The sequence below is a fragment of the Egretta garzetta genome, unplaced genomic scaffold, assembly GCF_000687185.1.
Source record: "Egretta garzetta isolate BGI_Z169 unplaced genomic scaffold, ASM68718v1 scaffold41, whole genome shotgun sequence".
In the NCBI taxonomy this organism is placed as follows: Eukaryota; Metazoa; Chordata; class Aves; order Pelecaniformes; family Ardeidae; genus Egretta; species Egretta garzetta.
The window spans coordinates 4,386,481-4,408,404 of NW_009258755.1; the positions used below are offsets into that span (position 1 = coordinate 4,386,481).

At 40.7% G+C, this 21,924-nt stretch overlaps 2 protein-coding genes across 4 annotated transcripts in view; one reads left to right on the forward strand and one right to left on the reverse strand.

Moving 5' to 3' along the window:
* The window catches only part of NAA35 (N-alpha-acetyltransferase 35, NatC auxiliary subunit), a 30,460-nt gene extending 27,862 nt beyond the window's left edge, over window positions 1–2,598 (forward strand). Inside the window, exon 23 of the mRNA XM_009649220.2 lies at window positions 139–2,598. Coding sequence (XP_009647515.1) covers window positions 139–198 — 60 coding nt within the window. The 3' untranslated portion in view covers window positions 199–2,598. The remainder of the gene's footprint in view (window positions 1–138) is intronic.
* Window positions 2,599–2,698: 100 nt separating this feature from the next.
* Window positions 2,699–21,924, reverse strand: part of GOLM1 (golgi membrane protein 1) — a 58,296-nt gene continuing 39,070 nt past the window's right edge. For all 3 annotated transcript variants that reach the window (XM_035888939.1, XM_009649221.2, XM_035888938.1), the window contains 7 exons: window positions 19,197–19,251; window positions 18,064–18,166; window positions 11,643–11,781; window positions 8,353–8,482; window positions 6,825–7,103; window positions 4,598–4,711; window positions 2,699–4,270 (listed from right to left, as the gene is read on the reverse strand). In XM_035888939.1, the coding sequence (XP_035744832.1) occupies window positions 4,206–4,270; window positions 4,598–4,711; window positions 6,825–7,103; window positions 8,353–8,482; window positions 11,643–11,781; window positions 18,064–18,166; window positions 19,197–19,251 (885 nt within the window). In that variant the 3' untranslated portion in view covers window positions 2,699–4,205. The remainder of the gene's footprint in view (window positions 4,271–4,597; window positions 4,712–6,824; window positions 7,104–8,352; window positions 8,483–11,642; window positions 11,782–18,063; window positions 18,167–19,196; window positions 19,252–21,924) is intronic.

The window sequence follows — 21,924 nt, forward strand, 5'->3', positions numbered from 1 at the left end:
TGAAAAGCTAGGATTATTTCCACACACCCTCAGTCTTTTGCTGTTTGGAAGTTTTTCTTCTCTCTGCAGGTTATCCTTCATTTTGAGTATTAAATTCAGTAGTACTGCTGTGTAATGTTTTAAACCTTTCCATTCTAGGTTCCTCCAGAATTTGACTTCTCACCTCATAAATACTTTCCAGTTGTGAAGCTTGTTTGAAAGCCAAGAGATTATTGTTAGGATACCTGAAGCATAATATGTGTATTGGACTCCAGCTGTAGGACGGAGTATCTAGTGCTGTACCCAGACTGAGAGGGATCTCCAGGATAAAAGTACTGTTACATGGAATATCTATTGTCTGCCTTTGTTATGTGATCTGAATTACAACTGCCATTTCAAAGTGGTTTGTATGAAGTTTTATGGGTGAGGCTGATTTTAATCAACTGTGTTGTTGAAGAACCTTGTACCTTAATTGATTTTGTTACAGATTTCATCATAAAACATTTCTATGAATTAACTCTGACAGAAAACGGTGGCTTAGGGATTTAATAAAGATAATGCAGTACTGATAGGTACACCTGAGCTACTGAAATTCTGCTTTGAACAAAGCCACTTGGAGAGATTGTGATTTTTTTCCATCGTTTTGCCTAAGCTGCATTGAATTTGCTCACTCTGCAAGTAGAAAGACTGGGTTCTTTTCTTGCCAAGTCCTGCAAGCTAAAACAATATTTATAGAAATTAAGAGCAGATGAAGCTAGTTATTTAGCTCCTACTGTGCTGAATTCAGTGATTTTTTTTTTTTTGGTTTTACCTAAGTCAGTTGTCAAGGTATTTTGTCTCACGTAGAAGTCCTTGAATACAGTGAGAAATGTATTTCTAGTTGCAGTTTGTTCCTTTGCCTTGGTTCTTCATGGTACTGGAGAATCTGCATAGCTAATGCTGAGTAGTCACAGGGGAACACATGACAGGAAGAATGTATTTTAACTACTCTGCAATGTTATTTCAATGCTGCTGTTACTTTGCCCTTGCAAAGGTGGGAGTGCCAATTTGTTCCATTGCTCGGTCAGCTCTTGCATGACCTTCATTCTCTGTTTTTGACTGCAGTGCTGCAGCTGGATCCTACTGCCTTCTGTAATGGTTGCTACAGGTAGAAATCCCAAACAGGAGAAGCTCAAAACCCACCCTTCCCTCAAAAAAAAAAAAAAAAAAAAAAGAAAGAAAGAAAAAAGATCGAAAAAGCTGACTTGCTTTTCAGTAAACCATACTTCTAAGTCTTACCTGGGCCCTAAAAGCAAATCCTCCAGGTTTGACGGTGTTGACATTCTTCGTTTTGGCACACAATGCCTTCCTCCATAGTGATGAGCTTGTAACACCCTCTTCACCATGCAAAACATTTGTCTGTGTTTCTCCTAGCGGAGTTGTACTGTGGAGCAATTTGGCTCCATCACCTCAGCAGCAGCACTGCTGAGCTAGAGCTGGAGAACAGCAAAGAAACCCTGAAGTGGAACAGCCACTTGTCTGCCAGCAATTTGCACCTTCTTGAAATAAGCAGTACTGCCCAGAAGACCTGCTTTTCCTGATTTCTGAGCCAAGGAGGTTGCTCACCATTTTATGTGTTTCCTTCTCTTCATGATTAATATACATGAATGCTGTATCCTTGGCAAAGGAGTGAAAATCCTGGAAAACATAGTTGTAGAAGATGGCAAACCGGGCCTACTGCAGGGCACTGAGAATTCATCTGGCTTTTGCTACCCTCTTGTAAACAATCACAAAAATCTTTCCTGTCTTAAAAATCTTGAGCTGCATGACAGCAGCTCAAGGACAGCCTTTGGTAGTTCTCCAAGGGAAGCAGCAAGTTAAAAAAAAAAAAACCAAGCTCCACATCATTTATAGAACTAAGAAAACACGAATTATCTTACCCATTTTCATTGACATTTGAAGTGGATTAACTGTACAGAATAAGGTGAATACACAGTACAGAATATTATTTCTATTTTATTTAAAATGCTTGTCTAAAATGGATCAGGCTTAGTTTTTAAAAAAACCACCAAGGACAAGTGTTAATTTCACCCCAAGATGATTACAGCAAAGAAGCAACTAAAAATTTTAGTGATAGACAATACTACATCAACCACAGTTCCAAATGAATCTCTTGTTTTGTTCAACTCAAAGTCCTCTAATTTTAAAATTCCATAAAGCAGACATACAGACCCCTTGCCTACTGGAAATCTACCACTCTAGTTACATTCCCGTAGCACTTGAAGCCATTCAGAATTAAGACTGTATTCCTTTATGCTTTCGAATATTGCTCTTACGCAGGTTTTCAGCTCCCCTCCTGTTGGAGGTGTAACAAGTGTGCTTTGTACAAAGGTGGTCTTGTTTAGCTGGCCAGTGAGAAGCCCACTCAGCTTTGGGTACTGTACAGAAATACAGCCAAAACAATTTGTTTTAAGAGAATTCCTGGGCAATATATTAATTACCTGAAGGATTTTGTTTGGGATTTTGGCAGTTTCAAGTTAAAGCCATTCATTCAACTTGAATACAGTGTTTCACTGTACCTTTTATACTGTTAGAATATACGCTCTTTAACAATCGCTATTAAATTCCTGATTAACTTCATTTCAGCTGTATGTTTACAGAGCAAGTCCTCAGAAAATGCCCCTTTTACTCAGAATATGTGTAATCATTTTGATGTTAAAACACACCATTATTTGCAAAAAAATAACTTAATAGCCCAAGTTTCCCAATACCTGTCAGTTAGAAGAGATGCTCATACCTCCTTTTCTTTCCTGCTTACAAGCATTTGCTTTTGCGCTGTACTGACTGTAGTAGCCCAGACCAGTTAAAAGTCCAACTTAAATGGTGAAAAAAACAGAGTAACCAGGAATTCAAGTCACAGAAGTCAGTGCTTTTCTTGGAAGAACTCAAGTTAGTCACGGCAAGTCTGTCAGTGAACTGTTAACAGATTTAGGCTTAACAGGCACCATTTGACTTGAGCTCTGCCTTTCGCTCAATGACAGCTAATGCTCTCTTCACACACAAAAGAACCAACCTTCCACTTGGATATTTAGGCATCTTAAGGTACAGGAGCTGTAAGCCAGTACACTGAGGCATGACATACCAGAAACGTTACAAAATGAGATGTGTTACAAGACAGCCAAGACAAATTTGTATTTTCTTAAAAGGGAACTGCTGGTTAGGAAGTTAGTCATGTCTGTCTGCTCCTGTGCTGTCTCGACAGAGGTTGGTTCATGCTCGCAAAGATTGCTCCAAACACAGGTGTCAGTCCTGAGAACAGACACAACTACAATCTTCAAAACAGCTGGCTACACACAGTGCAGGTGGTATTGCAGTTAAGGGTGCCTCAGTGGTAGTAGAGGGTACTTCTAGGTTATCACAAGTAAACTAGCTTCTAGTTTACATTCAACAAGTTGCAGAAAAAAGAAAGACTACAGAACATTAACAACATGACACACTGTGCATAACATAGGACTTCACAACAGTTACAGGCTTCACCTGTGTGAGACATCAAGATGTCTGGTAAATGCATAGTCTGGTTTACCATCTTCAAAAGTCTGTCAGAGAAGATGATTGGATGCTTTGAACAGCTGAGGTGATTGCTATTCTGCAGAACAAGCACTTGCCTTTCTACTTTTTAGCAGAAAACAGTGGCTGGGTGGAGTAAAGGGTAGTCCTAGCACACGACTGTAGTAAAAAGGTGCCAGAACGGGCACCCGGGTAGACTGCAGCATGGACCGTTTTTCATCCTTCCCACATTTTGTCAAGGTAAGTTAGCGCCTGTTAAGACTCTCTTAAAACTAGAAAAAGAAATTTCTCTGCAGTCCTCAGGGGAAAGAGGGCTCTGCCAAGGATGGATCTTTCTCATCTACCACCAATCCACACATACTGTTACTGTAGTATGGCCGTACAAGTTAGCTGACTTCAAAGTTACTCACGTACTGATTACTGGTTTCAATTTTGTAACTGGTGGGAAGGAGAGAGTCATTGCAGAAGTCAAGCTGCTTTAAAACAAGTCTCCAGAGATTTAATTTTCTTTTTTTTTTTTTCACCACTGAAACAGTACTAAAACTTCACAAGAAAATACAACTTCATTTGCACCCTTACTGAAGCGTTAAGATAATCAAAACATTCTCAGATCACTTTGCTCTTGTCATTGCTGTATTTATATGAAGAGGTGACCAAGTTGCATCATGAACCTCCTTTGTTCACAACCTCTGTTGTTCTTCACCTTGCTCAGACAAGTGGTTCTTCATATCTTCAGGGTTTTGAACTAATTAGGAAAAAGAAAAAGGTACAGAGATCTCTTAAAAGAGGCAGAAGTGACAGTTTGTCATCTAGAAAACAATCTAGAACGCAGCACAAGAAATTTGGAAAGGACTCCACGGTATAGTAAGCTACAGCTACTGTCCCCCTCCCCACCACACATTAAGCGGTACCTTCAGTGATGCCACACAGAAAGTAGGTCACACTCAACATGAGGGGAAGCCACAAAGAACAAACAAACAGCTGTATCTGCTACAGGATACCATTCAAAATACCACCTTACGATTTTCAGCAGGTGGTATTTGGGTTAAGACTTAGTTTTTTCTATTTTTACCATTTTCAATCCCTGCAAGTGCTGCTTGCTTGTCTGTTTCTGATTCAGCTTCATTCTCATCTAAATTGTAATCAACATCCTTGTCCTCGTTCAGCGCTTCATGTTCCTGCTTGTCTGGAAGAATGTTGAAATTAATTAGTTTTATGCTACACCATAAGGTCATCTGCACAAGAAACAGTTACTGTAACCATCTTCCACAGAATTTACTTTGCTGCTGAATGAATTGCTGTTTAGAGTAGGCTTTCATGTTATTTTACCTTTTGAACTGCTACATGTCAGAGCAGCTTTTCCTGTAAACCTTTTCTAAAGAACTAGATAAGGGACAGAATCTTAGCGATTTGGAAAGTGTAATAAAATTCAGTCAGCACTTAGATGGAGAGAAAGGAAAAGCAGTAAATTATTTCAGAATACACTAAAGGACAGCCTAAGGAACAGTAAAACTTGAAGCCAATGCCGAGAACTTGACTGTGGTGTTGCTTCTAAATGTATTATCACCACCGCTAAAATGTATCTCAGCTTCACCCCTTCTGGTTTTAGTTTGTCCACCAAGCAGAAAGATGTGAATATAGCGTTAAAAGAAAAAAAAAAAAAAAAAAGTATTTCATGATGTGCTAACTTGACACAAAAGTGCTTTTCCACAAGAGATTTTCTTCACTCGGTCATTAGTTCATGTCAAGCAATTTTTATTTACTATCTTAAGATTTCTTCATATATAGAGAGCTCAGAAGTTACTGGACACATTATTTCTGATGGCCAAACTACGATCCGTATTTTTCAGTTAACCATGCTGAAAAAAACATAATGGCATAGAGGCATAAGCATACCCTAGTTAAGAGAGATTGGAGTCTCTGGTTCTGAATGTTCTCAAGCCAAGCCCTCCGATTAGAAACTGGCTTAGAAACAGGCTTGAAAATTTTTGGCCTTACATGGGACATGTTCAGACCACCACATCAAATGGATTTTTACAGTTGCAGACCTAAAGGTCTCAAACTTCTAAAAGCAGCTTTTTTTGAAAGAGAGAGGGTACTCAGAGAATGTAGAAGGAATCTTTTTCTACCTTGGGTTCCTTTGGCTACAAGGAACCTGTGCAGTAGGTGTGGTATTTTTGTTGAACAATCAAGCCTGAACAATGTCCTGCTAGTCTTTGTAGCTCACAAACACTGACCTTTCACAGGCTACATGGCAGAGGTTTTTCTTGCACTAATTGTTGGATGGGGTTTTTTTACCTCATCTTTCTGCTATTTATATCCATTAAAACAGAAGCAGGTTAGGTAACTTAAGTATTCACGTCTCCTTGTGGACAGCCTGCTCTGGCCACCATCTTTCTGGAGCAGTTGGAAAAATACTACTTTAGCAACGCAGGTGAGATTATTTATCCCTGCCAAGTTACCAATGGTGTTAGCATCATCACTCCTGATTCTGTAAACATGTTGACTAGAAAACCATAAAGAGCATTTTTTGCAGGCATCATTTCCTGCTCTGACTGCCATAAGGCATCCTCTTGGTGACTCTGTCTGGGCTACTGGGTCTCAGGCAGACCTGAGTTCCCCAAGACGGACAGCAGGATGTCTAGGTTCTGGTTGGGTGTAGGCACAACATCAATACCCCGCTGCTTGGTGCTGTGGAGATGCATGGTTCAGGGTCAGATGCGGTAGATGCCACAAATGGGCACCTTCGTAACATCTGGTCTGTGGTTTTGCAGACTCACAATAATAAACTTCAGGTATCTGAAGTCTTAGGTCGAGTCTTATTCATGCTAGCTTATTTCAAAATAGGGACAGCTAGCATTTACACACTGACACTATAAAGAGGCTATCTGCAAAACATCAATATGTAGGCAGTACCTCTATTCATCAATGCTTTGGATGGTTGACATCTCATGCCTTTCAAATGCATCATATTCTTACAAAGCCTCAATTCAAAAAAGTTCTAGGGCTAATTTCCCCAAATGCCTTGTACAGCCAATGGAGAGAGAGACGGGAAGGCTGCGATGGTGATGGCAGAAGAACCCAGCCTGGTAGCTCCATGTTGCAGCAAGAGAAGCCTCCACCATTACCCACTGGCTGTAGAAGACTGCTGGGGCCTGACCAACCTTTCACATCTCGCTCTAACCTTTAAAAAACTTCACATGAAGCCTGGCCAGCTGCCGCCTCTGCTGTAGAAATCATGCCCTGTTCCACACTTCCATTTCTTTAATGTTCTTAACAGTATGTGACATGCTACCAACCAGCCTTGGCAGGGGGCACGTCGTCCTGCTTGGTATCGTAATTTAGGAGCTGCTCCCTCTCAATTTCCTCGCTGGCAGCCTGCTCTACTGCCAGCTGTAATGCATCTTGCCCCGCTACATGTTTTTCATCTTCAGATGGATTCAGATCCTTCTCTGACTCCTTATGTCCTTCAGCAGCCTTGAGCAAGTCCTGTGTGGTTTTCGGTTCATCAGAAAGCTTCTCCTCTTCTTCTGTCTTAGGCTCCTGTTTTCTGATGTCAGCTAGGCCATTCACTCCTTCTGTAAACAATACAAATGATTCTGAGTAAAAAACCTAATGCCTTTTAGTGGTGGCAAAAGTTAAAAACCTTTAGTAAATACTGCTTTGTCTTTCTCATCCAATTCTTGTTTTTCCTCTGAAAGAGGAACCGCATCAGTTCCAAAGAGAAAGACAAAGAAGACAACCCATGTTTTTTCTACTGGGAACAGCCTAAAGGCTGAGACTTGCAGAGTCTATTGTGGCAGTGTCAACAGATTCATGCTTCTACCTACTTAAAATTTTGGTATGTGCAGTTAATAAATTGGGCAAGTGAAACAGCAGGTTAAGTAAAAATTGCATTACGCTACATAAGCAACAGTTTTCTGTGTTACATTTCATTAACAATAAAACTGATCTGGTTTTTAAAAGTAGCTCAGGACAAAGCAGTCACATGGGCAGATTTGCAAGTAAATCAAGGCTGTTCTTATTTTTAAATATGAAGAGGAAGTGCAGGAGGGCTATTAGTTTTAGCAGGCATTACTGTATCTTTTTTCCCTCTGTATCTGTATTTTTAACTAAAGAATTACAATAAAATCTGCCTGAATAAACTATATATAGATGTTGTCTTCAGTTGCTATCTCTTTAAAATGAGAGTTGCATACTCCTAAGATTGTAATTTAAGATAGCACATAAGAATAATTAAATAGGAAATTGAATTTCTATCACACACAATACTATGAGAGACTGACGCTCTAGGATACATCTATTCACATTAATAGTTTCTGAGAGTTTAATGTCAAAAGCAACCATTAGGTTAATTAATCTGATTTCCTTTACTTGTATTTTGATCAGTGATAACATGTGGCAAGCACGGATGTGTGTTTGTGTAAAGCCCAACTTTCAGCCATTCCGTAGGGTGGTGTGGCAGGCTAGATGTGTCAAAACTTACTAAAAAAGCAAATTTTAAATATGCTTGAAAATCATTGCTTCCAAAATCAGGATATTTTCCTCCATATTAAATGAGGAATGGGACTCCAGAATTGTAAATATTTGTATTTTTCTTTACATGCAACATGTCAGTTACAACAAACTGAACCAGCAGAAATGCTAGTAACAAAAATGCTTGGAATAGCTATTATACCTCTCCATAGCTGGAAAATTGATGATAGTTCAGTCTGTTGGTGTCACTTTCTCCATTTTACCTTGTGTACAAAAATGTTTTTTCAATGTTCAATGAAATTACAAACGCTCTTTAGCCAGTTGCTAGTAGGCCAGTGATTTCCAGCTCACCTTTAGCCTGCAGCAGGTCTGTCTTTTTTACTGTAGGTGCTGCTTTAGGCACGTCTCCATTTTGTTCCTGCTGTTCCAAGTCAGGCTGCTTGAACTCGGCTTGCTTCAAGGCTGGCAGTTGAGTATTAACCTATAAAACGAATGTACACAGATAAGTGTTGGAAAGGGAAGTGGAAGTTAGATTAAGAATTCGGTAGGGGGGAAAAAAATCCTAACACACTTGGAAATATCTGGACTGAAATTTTTTATCGATGATGGAAGTACCATTCTATCTTGAACACTCAGTGATTTTTCAATGTAACAGCACAACACATTGGGAGAATTTAAGACACCTTCTTTAATCTAAGTGCAACTAACTCTGAGGTTACTCTTCTTGGTTAGTGTTTCACAAGAAACGCTACCTGTTGTTCTCTGGGGGGGTCACAGAACTGTAACACCACACATTTCTCCTTGACTGCTACCCTGTCAGGGTCAACAGAGCAAAAAAACCAGATGGCATTAACTGCTGTTAGTAACCTACAGGGACAGGTAAACTGAGTTTGGGCATACGACTTCAATTAAACAAGCCAGTACAGAACTGGTCTAAAACTATGTTGAATGCAGGATTAAGAGAAGAAAAAGCACAAATCAACCAACTAGGCAACACTATCTGTTTAACATGATGGAGCTTACTTAGGAACGTATTAAATTATACTGGTATTATATGATACTGGTACTAGGCTGCTCTCAGCATTTAACTCATCCAACCTGCCTAAAGATTAATGGCTAAGACATACAGCACCTTGAAAATCTTCCATTTTGCAACTGAAATTCTATGTACAACTTCTACTCATATTAGCATTTGACTGGCTGAGAGCTACGTGACTTCAGTTCACACAAAAGCTGAACATGAAATGTGCCTGGAGCCCGTGCTGCCCTGTACCAGCTTCGGCACAGAAACATGACCATAATCAAATCGTTTGTTCTATGGGGATTTTTTGTTGGGTTTTTGTTTTGTTTGAAAAAAATCAGAAGACACAGAGAAAGAAGAAGCATAGAGACATTCGGAGACATGAACCTTTTTATACTTGGTACCATACAAATGAATAGGAAACCTTGAGGTACAGAAAGTCATACAGTCAACAGAAAGTTTTCTGTTACAGTTGCTATGAGACTGTAGCTACCTGTTGTCCTAAGCAGGTCAGTAAAATGCTAGGTTGTCATGTGTTCACACAGTCATTTGGAAAAACGTCTGCAGAGAGAAGTGGTTAAATAACCACGAAGCCAAAGCTGTAGAGGATTTGTAGGATATGACTACTTGGCTGTTTTGAAAATGTTTAAGCTCGGTCAAAGCCAGGCAGAACTACAGACCTTGTTGGGTCAACACCGTGAAGTCCAACATCAACAACAAATCATCTCACATTAACTCTTAGGAAAGCTTGAGAAGCAAGTATTACCACAGAATATTTGGTTACTGCAGTAAGGATATTCAGAACTCTATCTTCCTTCCGTCATTAAAACGAAAATGCTGTATTTGAAAATGCTGGTTTCATAAATAATTCATCCTCGTGACATCATTCTCTACAGCAGAAGTCATCAGAAACTAAATGTAAGACCATTTTTCACTTTATGCTGGGCATGAATTCTTCTGTAAAAATACTGAGCCTGCACTTAATAGCAAGAAATCACTTCTTAATTAAACGTGCAAAAGTCCTTAACTTGTATTATCTTAGATTTCTAGCTCAGTAATTTTTAATGACTGTGTCAAATAAATTAAAGGGGTGTAGGCTGACAATTTTTTAAGTTGAAGTGGTTGAATAAAAAGATAATAATTGGAACATGTTGTGTATTCCTCAACTGAGAAGTACATCATTCCTTAAAATACAGAGCTGTAAAAAAAGCTGTGTATTTAACCAACCAACACTCCATTTTCTTTCTCTGTTTTATTTTAACTCTGACCTGTCCATTACATCAGCATGTACAGCATTTTTCAAACAGGAATTATTCCAGCCAAAAACACTGGCTAAAACCACTGGCTAAATGGATTTCCTCACGGTCACCTTGCACTAATGATAAACAACTCAGCTTTTGTACAAGCAAAGAGTTGCTATCCTTGAGGCAAACAAACAACTGAGAAGGTTACAGCTTGATATAAGGAACACTGTCACAGACACTAGGGAACACAAGCAGACAAGATTCATTTAGGCTGTAGCTATGATAGAGGTTATCTCATCTGGGACCATCCCATCTATAGATTAAAAGAATAGATAACCTGCCCTGCCTATCCTGCTGCCCGCTTTGAGTAAAGATTGCCTCCAGCTATGGGACTTGTTGCAGGAGACTGAAGTTGTCCTGCAGAAGGGCTTCAGCCAAACTCCTCTGGTTCCATCTGGGATGATTGCCCTTCCAAACTGAAAATGGTAAAAAAACCAACCAACCAACCAAACAAAGCATATGGCACGAGTAATGTAAATTAAAATCTGCTGCAACCGACAAATCTGGGCGTACACCACCAAACCCCCACTGCCTCTGCAGTGAAAGCTGGCCACCCACATATGGGAGAAAGGGCCCACTGCAGTCGCACGCAAAAAATTAACTTCTGTCACTGGTGCTCCTAGGCCTGAAGAAAGGGCTACTTCGGTACATAGAAATAAATTACTTGCCTCTCACCCAGGAGCTTTGTTGTGTGTTTCCAGGGCCATCTATATCAAGCTTAACCAATCAAGTCCTATCCCTGACCAAATACCACTTCACTGAAGAAGCATCAATAATTCACATGCCAACACAACAAAAGCAAACAGCTAAAACACTTGATTTTCCACTCATTCCCACTGTAAAAGTCTGAAATTAGGATTTCTGTGAAAATTCGTATCTGATGGACCTCAAAGACCCTTGGACTACAGTATCATATTCAAAGCTTGCTGGTACTCTGAAGTGATTCACAATTTACCCTCAACACCCATTTTCAACACACAAAGCAACTAAGTCCTTTGACAAAGTCAAAAGGAGTTGTGAAACAAAGCTCAGCAGTGTAAGTATTCTGTAATGAGCTCCACACCACTCCCAGCACCACCCCTCAAAGTCTGCCCGTCTCAGAAACACAGCGATTTGGAGTCTCCTGCAGAACCTCTGCCCTGTCCTGTCCTTCAAACCACTCCATTTCCCATAGATCAGAAACATTCAACAAATGTGAAGGAAAGCAGTGCAAAACTTAATGAAATGGGCTAACCTTAGTTGGAAACAGCAGAAAGATAGAAAACGCCTTAAGAATTACAATGAAAAAGAAATTTAAGAAATTACCCAAACCATACCTGGCTATTTTTTCTTGAGTCTTCCAAGAACTCTTTGTTTTCTTTGATTTGTGGTACATCACTACCCTTTTTTGTAATCTCGTCTATCCTTTCTTCACATTGTTCTTTCAATTCTTTCATCTGGTTGATGCACTGTGACCTGGACAAAACATGAACAATGAGCAGTTGTTAACTTAGTCCACATTCTTCTCAAACTTTTTTTTTTTTGTAAAACGGCTTGTACCTTTTGATTATTTTCTTAGTTCTATTATTTGTGCTTACAATTGAGAAGTCAGTAGGAAAAAATAGGGTGTTAACCTAAGTCCTAAGGACAAACTCGTGGTGCAGGCAGTCCAAGTTCTACTGGAAGAAATTAATTTAAACTGCTTTTGTTATACCAGCTCAACAGGCTACGTGAGTTTTCTTGTCTTTCACTAACCAGTCCATTTCAGTTAAGTCAAAATCAATTCTGATCCCTGAAGCATTTTTAGTATGGTAACAGATACATGTATTTGGATTTTAGCCAGGAGAGGAAATGCCAAAGTACTAGTTGAAATAAAAACCAGGTATAAGCTACTGCTAGCAAACCGAATGCCCTTTTTCAGTACTTAACCAAGGCGCAGTGCTGCAAGACCTAACAAAACATTTGTTACAGAAACGGAGTTCATCAGTAGCCATCATAAGCTCCAAAAGGAGTATTTCCTAAAGGTGCAAGTGTTGTACATCTTTTATATACTTTTAATAGTTACACAGTCCCATTAGTGCCTTTGTGATGCCAGAGATCTTCCGTTTGCAGTTCTGCAGCCTGCCTTTCCCTCACAGCTCCACCACTCCGCCAGTAAGCCCCAGGCTGCTGTGGCAAGCAGCTTTTCCTGGAGCTGCCAGGGCAGTGTCTTCCGCTTTCGTGGCTGTGCCAAGGATCCTGTGCAAACCCCAGGAGTGCTGTCAAGCTGGGTTTCTCATGGAAGTGACTGCCATCAGGGCAAGATCACCACTTCTCGCCCACTCTCTTCATAACCTTTGTAACTTTGGGTTTATGTTAGATGAAGAAGCCCTAGTGAGTAACAAGGCAGGTAACAGGCATGCAGAAGGCATCATACCACCCCAAGCGTGCTTCGGTCCCACGGTGAACAGGAACAAGCAAGAGTGGGTTTGAGTGGATCCTGATGAAAACTGCATCACTCTAGAGGAAAATGCGGTGAAAAAATCATCACCACTGTCAGCAACCCACTGCGCTGGAAAGCGTGCCCAAGGAAGAGGCTTGGCTGGGGACCACACTGCTGCTCTTCCCCAGGGGTAAAGGAGTTTGTTGGGGGTTTTTTAATCCTTTTTTCCTTTCTCTCTCCTTTGTTTTTTTCGACTCTATAACTCTGAGTTCCACATATACCATCAGCTACAGACCCTGCAAACGCATCTTTCTGCATGCAAAACCTCACTCAGCATCATGCCGACAACAACATGGTCAACATACTGTGAATTTTACCTCCCCCTCACTAAGACAGAAGGGGGACGAATTTCTGAGTTTGGCTCTGGCAGAGTGTTAATGTAACAGCAGCTGGTTCAGACAGGCATGTTCCAGTTTCTCAAGCTGCAAATAAGCTACTGCCTAATCCAGCGGAATTCTCAGGGCACGTGCCCTCTACGACAGCAAGTGACTTGTGTTTATTGCACTTTCATCCTTCTCCATCCCCCACTCCTTCTTTTTAAAAGCAAAAAATCTGTTCTGTAAACAGCCAGAAAGGAAGAGATATGCTACAAACTGGCAAATGAATTACCTTTACGAACTGACAAATTAATTACCTTTACTATTGTTTCTTCTTGATTAGGCATTATTCTGAAGTCTGATTTTGCTAATGGTAATACATGCAAGAGTCATCAAAATAAGCAGTGCTTCATAAGTCAGTGAACATCAGACAGAATAAAACAACATAGGCTTGAGTTATGCACACATTCACTAACCTCTAGGAAATAAAAGGACATCAGAATTGCCTGCACCTCAGTTTGCAAGCTTGAGAAAGATGCAGTACACAGACAACTTGAAGTTGGAGATAGAGCAACCTTTCGTAAATGCTCCTTCATCCCACACTGCACATGAAAATAAAGTCCATTTAACATCTGTGACAAATCCTCATAGTTTTTAATTTATCATCTGTGAAGGAATCCCCTTCTTGTAAAAGCGATGTCTGGAGATTTGAATACTCTACTTATGCACACAACAACTTCTGATGCACAAGACCAGTGCTAGTTTCTCCACCTCATCCCATTGACATGACATATTTCAAATGTGCAAAAACAGTGCTCTTGAATTCAGTCTCTGTAGCATGTTTTCTCTCTCAGGAGAATAAGTAGAGTTAGTTTCTGTGACAAAGAGCTCACCTGCACACACACAAAGGAGCCCAAGTAACACCCTCCCCAGCTGCTCCCAGGCCCCTCACAGGAGCCATCAGCCCATTCAAGGCCCACCTGCCAAAGGACCACAGAGACACAGGGGCAGTGGGGAGCCTAAATTATGGACTTGGAAGAAGGGACAACCTGTCCAAACCATCCCACAGCCCCAGGGCTGCCTCAGGTCAGCCTCAGCCCTCCTGTCCAGGTACGAAACCCATCAAGATGAGTCAACACGACCAAGGCGTGTCCTGCCCAGGGTGGGGGACACATTACGGGATGCAGGGGTAGCACACGTCAGGATTGCACAAGCCTTATTAGGGGACCAAAGGCAGGGAAAGGGATGGATGTCTGGTAGGAGCAAGCACGAGAATAGAGAGACCTAAGAGGGTAAACAGAATCAGTTGCATGTAAACACACTGCTGGTCGGTGTGCTTGTCCAGCCTTGCCACACACTTTATCAGCAGTCTGTCCCATTTCTTATTAAATGCCTTTTTAACTCTTTCCTGGGTGAGGGACTCCCTATTCATTGTATGTCTGTGTGCATACAGGGATATGAGTGCAGCAGCTGGAGTCAGACCGGGGTGGGAGGGCTGCGCCTGAGCAGTGCAGGCACCAGTGTCAGTGGGTACATACACACGTGAGCATGTTTCACACCAGCAGATCTCCACCCTCAGGGGAGTGAGATGAGGCTACTGGTGATGTGGGCACTCGTGTGAGAGCTCCATGTGTCTGCATTAACCTGCATACCTGGCCACGTTACAGGCATGCTCTGCATGCACAGGAATGCATGTGCAGCCTCTCCCCTCCCAGGCTGCTGGATTTGCTGTCCCCATCCCCACCGTGAGAAACAGAGCACCTTTGTCCTCCCAGGAGCATGTATCACCAGCCCCTTTCATCCCTGCCAAAAAAGATTACTTGCACACTCACACTCATACACTTGTTAGGGCTGCAAAAACCAAACTAATTATCAGACTTCTTACAAGTTGCAAGCTTTCCAAAGCAGCAGCTACATAACAAACAAAGCTCCTAGAAATCAAAACGCATCTGAACACTGAAACATCTTCAGAAGATCAGTCCAGAGGCTTCTGTTTCTCTCTGGTTGTTGCCAGTGCTGCCAGTCAGCCTTTGCTGAACAAGCTCTATGGCAAGCAGACACCATGGATATGGTATGCACCAAGGATATCTTGGTATGTTGACTGCTGAGGAATGTGCACTCCTTCTGCACACACCACCAGTAAGCTCACACAACTCCTGTTAACTTCTGTATGGAAAACACTAGGCTTGCTCAAAACAAGAATGCTAAGATGAAACCTCAAGGCTCAAAATGTTGCTTTCTGTCTGCCTGCCTTCCTTCCTCCCCTCAATATTAGGAGTAAACCAACATGTTGCCTCTCTGTTCCTTGAAAAAGCAGTGGGTTTTGTACCTTCCAAGTTAGCAAATTTTGTTCTTAAGCATTGCACACCCACAGCCAATTTTATCACTGTCTTCTACAGTGCAATATCCAATTATTTAGTAAGAGTGATTTACAATGAGTGCAATTAAAAAAGGCATTTTACTTCTGTCATCTTTTTATAACATTTTCATTTATACAGTAATACTGTCTCTTCATTTTTCCACTGGGCAAATTGTACCTGATATGTAAGGTGCGAAAGCTTCATCCACACAACTCCAAATCAAAGGAAGAAACACTGGCATAGCACAAAAGCAGGTCTAATGCCCCCTCCTGCCAAGGCCTACTGCAGGTGAACAGAGAGGCAACATGTTGGTTTACTCCTAATATTGAAGGGGAGGAGGGAAGACAGACTAGAAGCAACATTTTGAGTCTTTCTAATTATACTTCTTTTTCTAGGCCCATAATCACGTTGGGAAAAGGTTTTTTGTAAGCTTTTAAAATGACAGTATTAAGTAAGCATTTAGTAACAGCAAAGAGGAATGTATGTAACCAAGTACAATCAGATGTGTGTTTCTGCAACTACCAGAATGCAATGCAAAGCGTTAGTAATGTAACTTACTATAACAACGAAATATTAACGTTCCAATATCCCCCCTAAAGGTACACAACAAGCAACATTTAAAAAAATGCATTTATGTATGTTCCTGCTAGAATTGTGTGAATGCTACAGGGTGCCCAAAGCTATAAAGCGTTCCATGAAAATTTGAGCACAAAGTTTGTTTTCCTCACTTGCATTGCTACAAAAAAAAATATCCAGAAATAGAAAAAGAATGCTTGAGTGTGTTATTCAGCAAAGCTAGGGAAGACAGCATAGCTCCTCAACTGAGGTAACTGCTTTTATGGATTCCAATGGAGAGACTGTAGGAAACAGCGCACCTGCCTCAGGACCAACTTGAGGCAGACCAGCTAGCTGAGTGCCTCTTCAGCTAGCACATGGCTGAATTATCATTCCAGTCTCTACATCTGCCCTGATGCAAGCAACCCCATCTTCACCATTGTAACTTGTTTAGCTCTTTTCCTTGAGTCAGCCTTGACCCTGGAGCTGTACGATCTGGATCCCTCCTTCTTCTGTTAAACAAAGAACAATTCTTTACATTACACTCCCACGAGCAGGGATGCTGTCGGTAATTTCCTCATTGGAGCCGTACATGAAAACTTTGCACCAGAGAAGGACAATAAACCTGAGTCTTCAGAAACCACACTGACTACATTTGCCTTCTATCACTTCCCTGCACACGTGTATCGATACAGTGCTTCAAGGACGTACTTCTCATGTAGAGCACGACTGTACAGTGCATACATACACCTACACATCTATTTCTTCTTGCTGATCTCAGCCTTACAAGATGCTGGCAAACAGATACTCTAACCAGCAAAGAACTATCAACAGAGGTCCAGAAGTCCCAACTCTGTCATTTAACTAAACAGCAAAGAGACAGTGGACAGTGCTTAACAACTGTGGTACACAACAAACTTAAGAGGGAACAAGTATCTTAATAGACACATGAATGCAATGTGGCTTAATAAAAGGTTGGTACAAACTTAAGACTCCAACTTCCTTCTACTGTTCTGTTGGAAGTCCTAAATTATTAGGACTCCACTAATACAATCCACTTGGGTCATTACTATTAAATGAGTAATAATGCCCTAAAAAAAAAAAAAAAAAAAAAAAAAAAAAAAAAAAAAGAGTACACAACCAACTGGTAAGCAGGAAGCATCCCAAAAGCACTAATACTAATCCTTAATTCTTAAGCAGGGGAAAAAAAGAAAAAAGGTATTTCAAGTTTGGCCTGCAGAATTCAAGTTCTTTGATTGCCTTGTTGAGCTTTCAGTCATAACTCCTACAAAATCTGGCTAAACAGTGGCTGCTGGAAAAATAAGTATCACTACAACAATTACATTCTTGATGGAAAATTATTATGAGAACATGCAAACAGAAAATTCTGTTGGTTTTCTACATCTACACACCAGAGGGAAGATACAATAGGATGTGAAGACAGGTAGAGGGAACAAGAACATTAGTGAACAGAAAGAACCCAGGAGAAATTCCTAGAAATACCAGAAATGTTTATTTAGTGTAAAGGACACTGATAAGCACTTGTGCACAGTTATCCAGACCTTACAGTTCAGTGGGAAATCTCAACAAAACACATGACTAGGTATGAACTGTAGCGCGGAACACATGGCTCTGACCACAACTGTATCTGAATTTTCTGAGACCTGCGGCAGCAAAATGAGGTACAGCTTCTCATTGGGTATTCCTATATCTTAGTTCTTAAATTCCTTCAGAGTTTAGCCTCTTTGTGTTTCAATTTCCCCCCCAACTCTTAAATGAGAATATGGCTACCTTACTCCTCCTGTAATGGAAGGAACATCAAGAAGTGTGGGAGAAGTCTGTGAATACAGAGATACTGAGTGTTGCAAGGTCTATGCTCTTCTCCAAGACCAACTCTGAGCAATTTCAGAGGACGTGTCAGGTGTTACATTCTCTGTAAAACTGTATATTTACTAACAGTGCTATAGCTGTCACAAGAAGACTCTGGGTTATAACCAAGTCACTGACAACTCCAGAAGCCATCTTTTGGAAAGAACATACTTACAGGTCATACGAGAACTTTCTCTGAAGGTTAGTCTGGTTCTTCTGGAACCTGTAAACGTCCAGCTGTAGCTTTCCATATTCTATCTGTAACTCCTTCAAGTGTTCTGACCAAAACAGGATTAAAATATATACTAAAATACACACACACATATATACCTACATGTATTACAATAGAAGTATCAAACAACAGATCAATAGTAAGCATGCTTACTCCATCTGTCATGCTCACTATGTTTTGCATACAAGTGAATAGATAATTGTTGAATTTATGCATCAAAGACGCACAGGATTGGGTAAGACTAGCCTTTCAGCCTAACACATTAACAAAAACAGCGTAACAGATTTTTTTGACCTCTTTTTCTTCATAAGCAATACTCTAACTTGTTGCAAGCTCTTGCTCTACTAGATTTCAGCCCAGGAAATCTTCAGGTCTCTGAAATACTAATCAGAACATAGTATGAAAGGGAATTGCATGTTTATTAGCCATCTAAAGACAAGCTTATGCTTCCCTGAATAACATGCCATTTACAGTTATGTTCCTCAAAAACAGAGGCATCTATCACATAGAGTTTTCTTCCAAGAGAAAGCTCTGTGTGAGGGCACCAGAAAAAGGCGCCACAATACATTTACCTATTTATTGAACTTAGAATCCCTTCCCCAGACTTCCTGAGAAATAAATTGCTAACAACAATTCTGAAGCACCAACGTCAATAGAAATTAATTAGACCAAGTTTTCTTATTTACTACAGGAGTCTATGAATTCCCCTGGTGTTAAAATGCACAACCCAAACACATCAGGAAGGAATGCAAGAATAAGCTGCAAAAGGTAGAAGGAAGAATAAATATATTAACAATACACAGTTTTATTCCTTATTATTTTATATCATAAGGGTCAGAAGTCCTATATCCAACACTACATGGACAAATCCTTCAACCACTGAGGCAGATGAGTCTGACACTTCACTGAACTGGAACTATGCAGGGGCAGGATCTAAGTCACTGCAGCTCCCGCACCATCCCCATGACTTGGAAGAAAGGCAGCATTCTCAGAAGACACCAGAAAAACACACATCTTAAAAAACAGGAGGCTTAAAAAACAATCTGGGAGAGATGCAGAGAGGATTTATGACATACCTCGCAGACTCTGGATCAATCGTTCATTTACTGTGATGTTACTTATCAGCACTGCCTGTAAGAAGCAAAACAAAAACCAATGTTTTAATTTACAAAGGACCTACATTACCATTAATATTATAAACAACACCAACCAAACCACTTGTAACAATATCTCTTCTCTGAGAAGTGCTGGGTTACAGTCAAACACAAAAACTTCTAGCTGCTCTAGAGATTTACTATTACAAACAACAAACACTCGTTTTAACCCAGATTTCCCAGTAAATGAGGGTGAGAAGTGGAGAGGGGGGAAGGCATCACTGCACTAAAAGAGGAGAAATTTAAAGAGTCCACTACTGAAATTGCTTGCTGCTTTATTCTGGTTTAACCTCATGACTGCAGTCACAGTCAGATTTACTGCATTTATCCCTTGGAGGAAGAACACAGCGTAGCACAGCTTGCTATCAACTACCCTCTCACCAGGGAATCAATAGACCTGCATTCAGGCATGTAAGGATGAGCTATGAGAGCATTAGTCACACAGCATAAAGGAACTGTAAGAAAGCAACGTGAAGCCCTTGTATTGTATCACTTTTCTAACTATCCTCTCCCTCATTTTGGTAAGGAAGTGCTGGAGTGACCTTCTTCCATTCCCTCACATTGCTCACTCTCTCATTCTGAAGAGGCAGTCAACATAGGAACATGTTTTGTCTGTTCTTTCATCAATCCCCCTCCACCAACCCATATACACACATGCCCCAAAACACCTGAATATCGACAGAAGCAAGGCAACTCTAAATGAAATTAATTCCTGGGAGCCAGTTGTCAGGATAACTCAGATTCATATTTAACATTTATAAAGTCTTCTTAAGGCTACAAAAATATGAGATCCACTGACCCTTCAGAAATGATCCAGTCCAGTCTTAGGAGTATATTACTTATGCTTCACTGCCAATTTCCTCATTATTCTTCTCCCAGGAAACACCAATGTTCTGCAGGGGTCCCAGATCGGGATACATCAGGTCTCCAGTTTCAAGAAGTTTCTGCTCAAGTACTAATGTGCACATATGCCTACACCACTTTAATGCAAAGAAATAACCTGCACCCCTTCTGTCTGCCCAAGTTACCCTGAAACACCGACAACGCTGTCAGTGCCTTTTTTCACAAAGACTACAGTAATAAGTGCCGGTTGATCAGGAAAACCAAAGTGTTCAACCAATCTGAGTGGGACAGCACACAGCAGAGGGGTAGATTTGTCTTTTGTTGTCCCTTTTTAAGAGTCCCACTTCAAAGAGGCTGTCATTCATTTGTTAATTAAGAGGCAGCCATTTTCAACCCAATAAAAGAAATATTCCTATACCATTCTATACATACAGCTGGTCTGTGAACATCATCATGAAACCTCAAGACCAAAAGACTTGCTCCTTTGTTAAAAAGGAAAAAATAAATAACAGCATACACTTAGGCTTGTTTAATACCTTTCCTTCTCCTTTCTCATAGGACAGGTAAAAAAAGGCTCAGGATTTGTTTTCACCTGTTTATAGGGGGAAAGGAAGTTAACGTTTCAATGGAAATGCCAGATTTTGCTAATGCATGAGCAGCATCATCAAGTTGTTCCATGATTATCACCTTCAGGTTTTCCAGCATTGGCCATGACCAGAAACTGTCAATGGACTAGAAAAATCAGTAGGACATGGCAATTCTGTGTTCCCACAGTTTGTTGTGTTGTGGGTTTTTTTTTTTTTCTTAAAATGAAACTGCCAAATACCAGGACCACTTATTTCACAGTAAAACAGGCAAGTGCTAAATGTTTTGTACTCTAGAACAATAATAACCGTGATTAAACTGATGTGAACAAAATTATTTGCCATGTGAAAAAGGCTCCTTAAATCACAACAGGGAAAAAAAAAAGCATGCACTGGTCTTTCTGGTTTGCATATAAAACTTACTTCTGGCACACCTAACTCCCTCAATTTGTGGGTTAGAGGCCTGGAAAAAAAAATCCCAAAAATCTAGTTAGCTGTTTAACTTGAGCAGGAAATACTGTTTAACAAGTCCCTGGGCAGTGCTCTAACTGCCAACTTCCAATCTGACTGCATCAAGAATGTCAGGCTTTCTGCTCCTCCTCCTGTCATTCAACTAATCTTCGCCTCATGGCTGTGAATTAGGCAGACATTATTTCTGGGGGGCATTTTATGCAGGTCAAGAAAGCAAACTGCTGGGAAGCACTCAGCAAACACATGCCAAAATTCAGTTCTAGGAAGAAACTCACATTTTAAATCTCATTCAGCTGACAAAACAGTGCCTATGATCCCTAGGAGCGGGAATCCAGCTTTTGGAAACTCACTATATCACCATATCAAAATCTCTGAGCTATATACATGCATTTGATCCAATAAATGCCTTACACAGTAGTCTTCATAAACATATTCCTTGAAGGCATCACTACAAAACTCCTTCAGCATTTGCCACCATCATAAATCAAGCTAATGCAAACACACTGAGCTGACGTATGTACTTTCTAACACCGACTGTATGTATCATAGTATCACAGTATCATAGTATCAGAGTTTTGGATTGGAAGGGACCCCTAGAGGTCTTCTAGTCCAACCCCCCCGCAGGAGCAGGGACACCGCTAACTAGATCAGGCTGCTCAGAGCCCCATCCAACCTGGCCTTGAATGCTTCCAGGGATGGGGCCTCCACTACCTCTCTGGGCAACCTGTTCCAGTGTTTCACCACCCTCATTG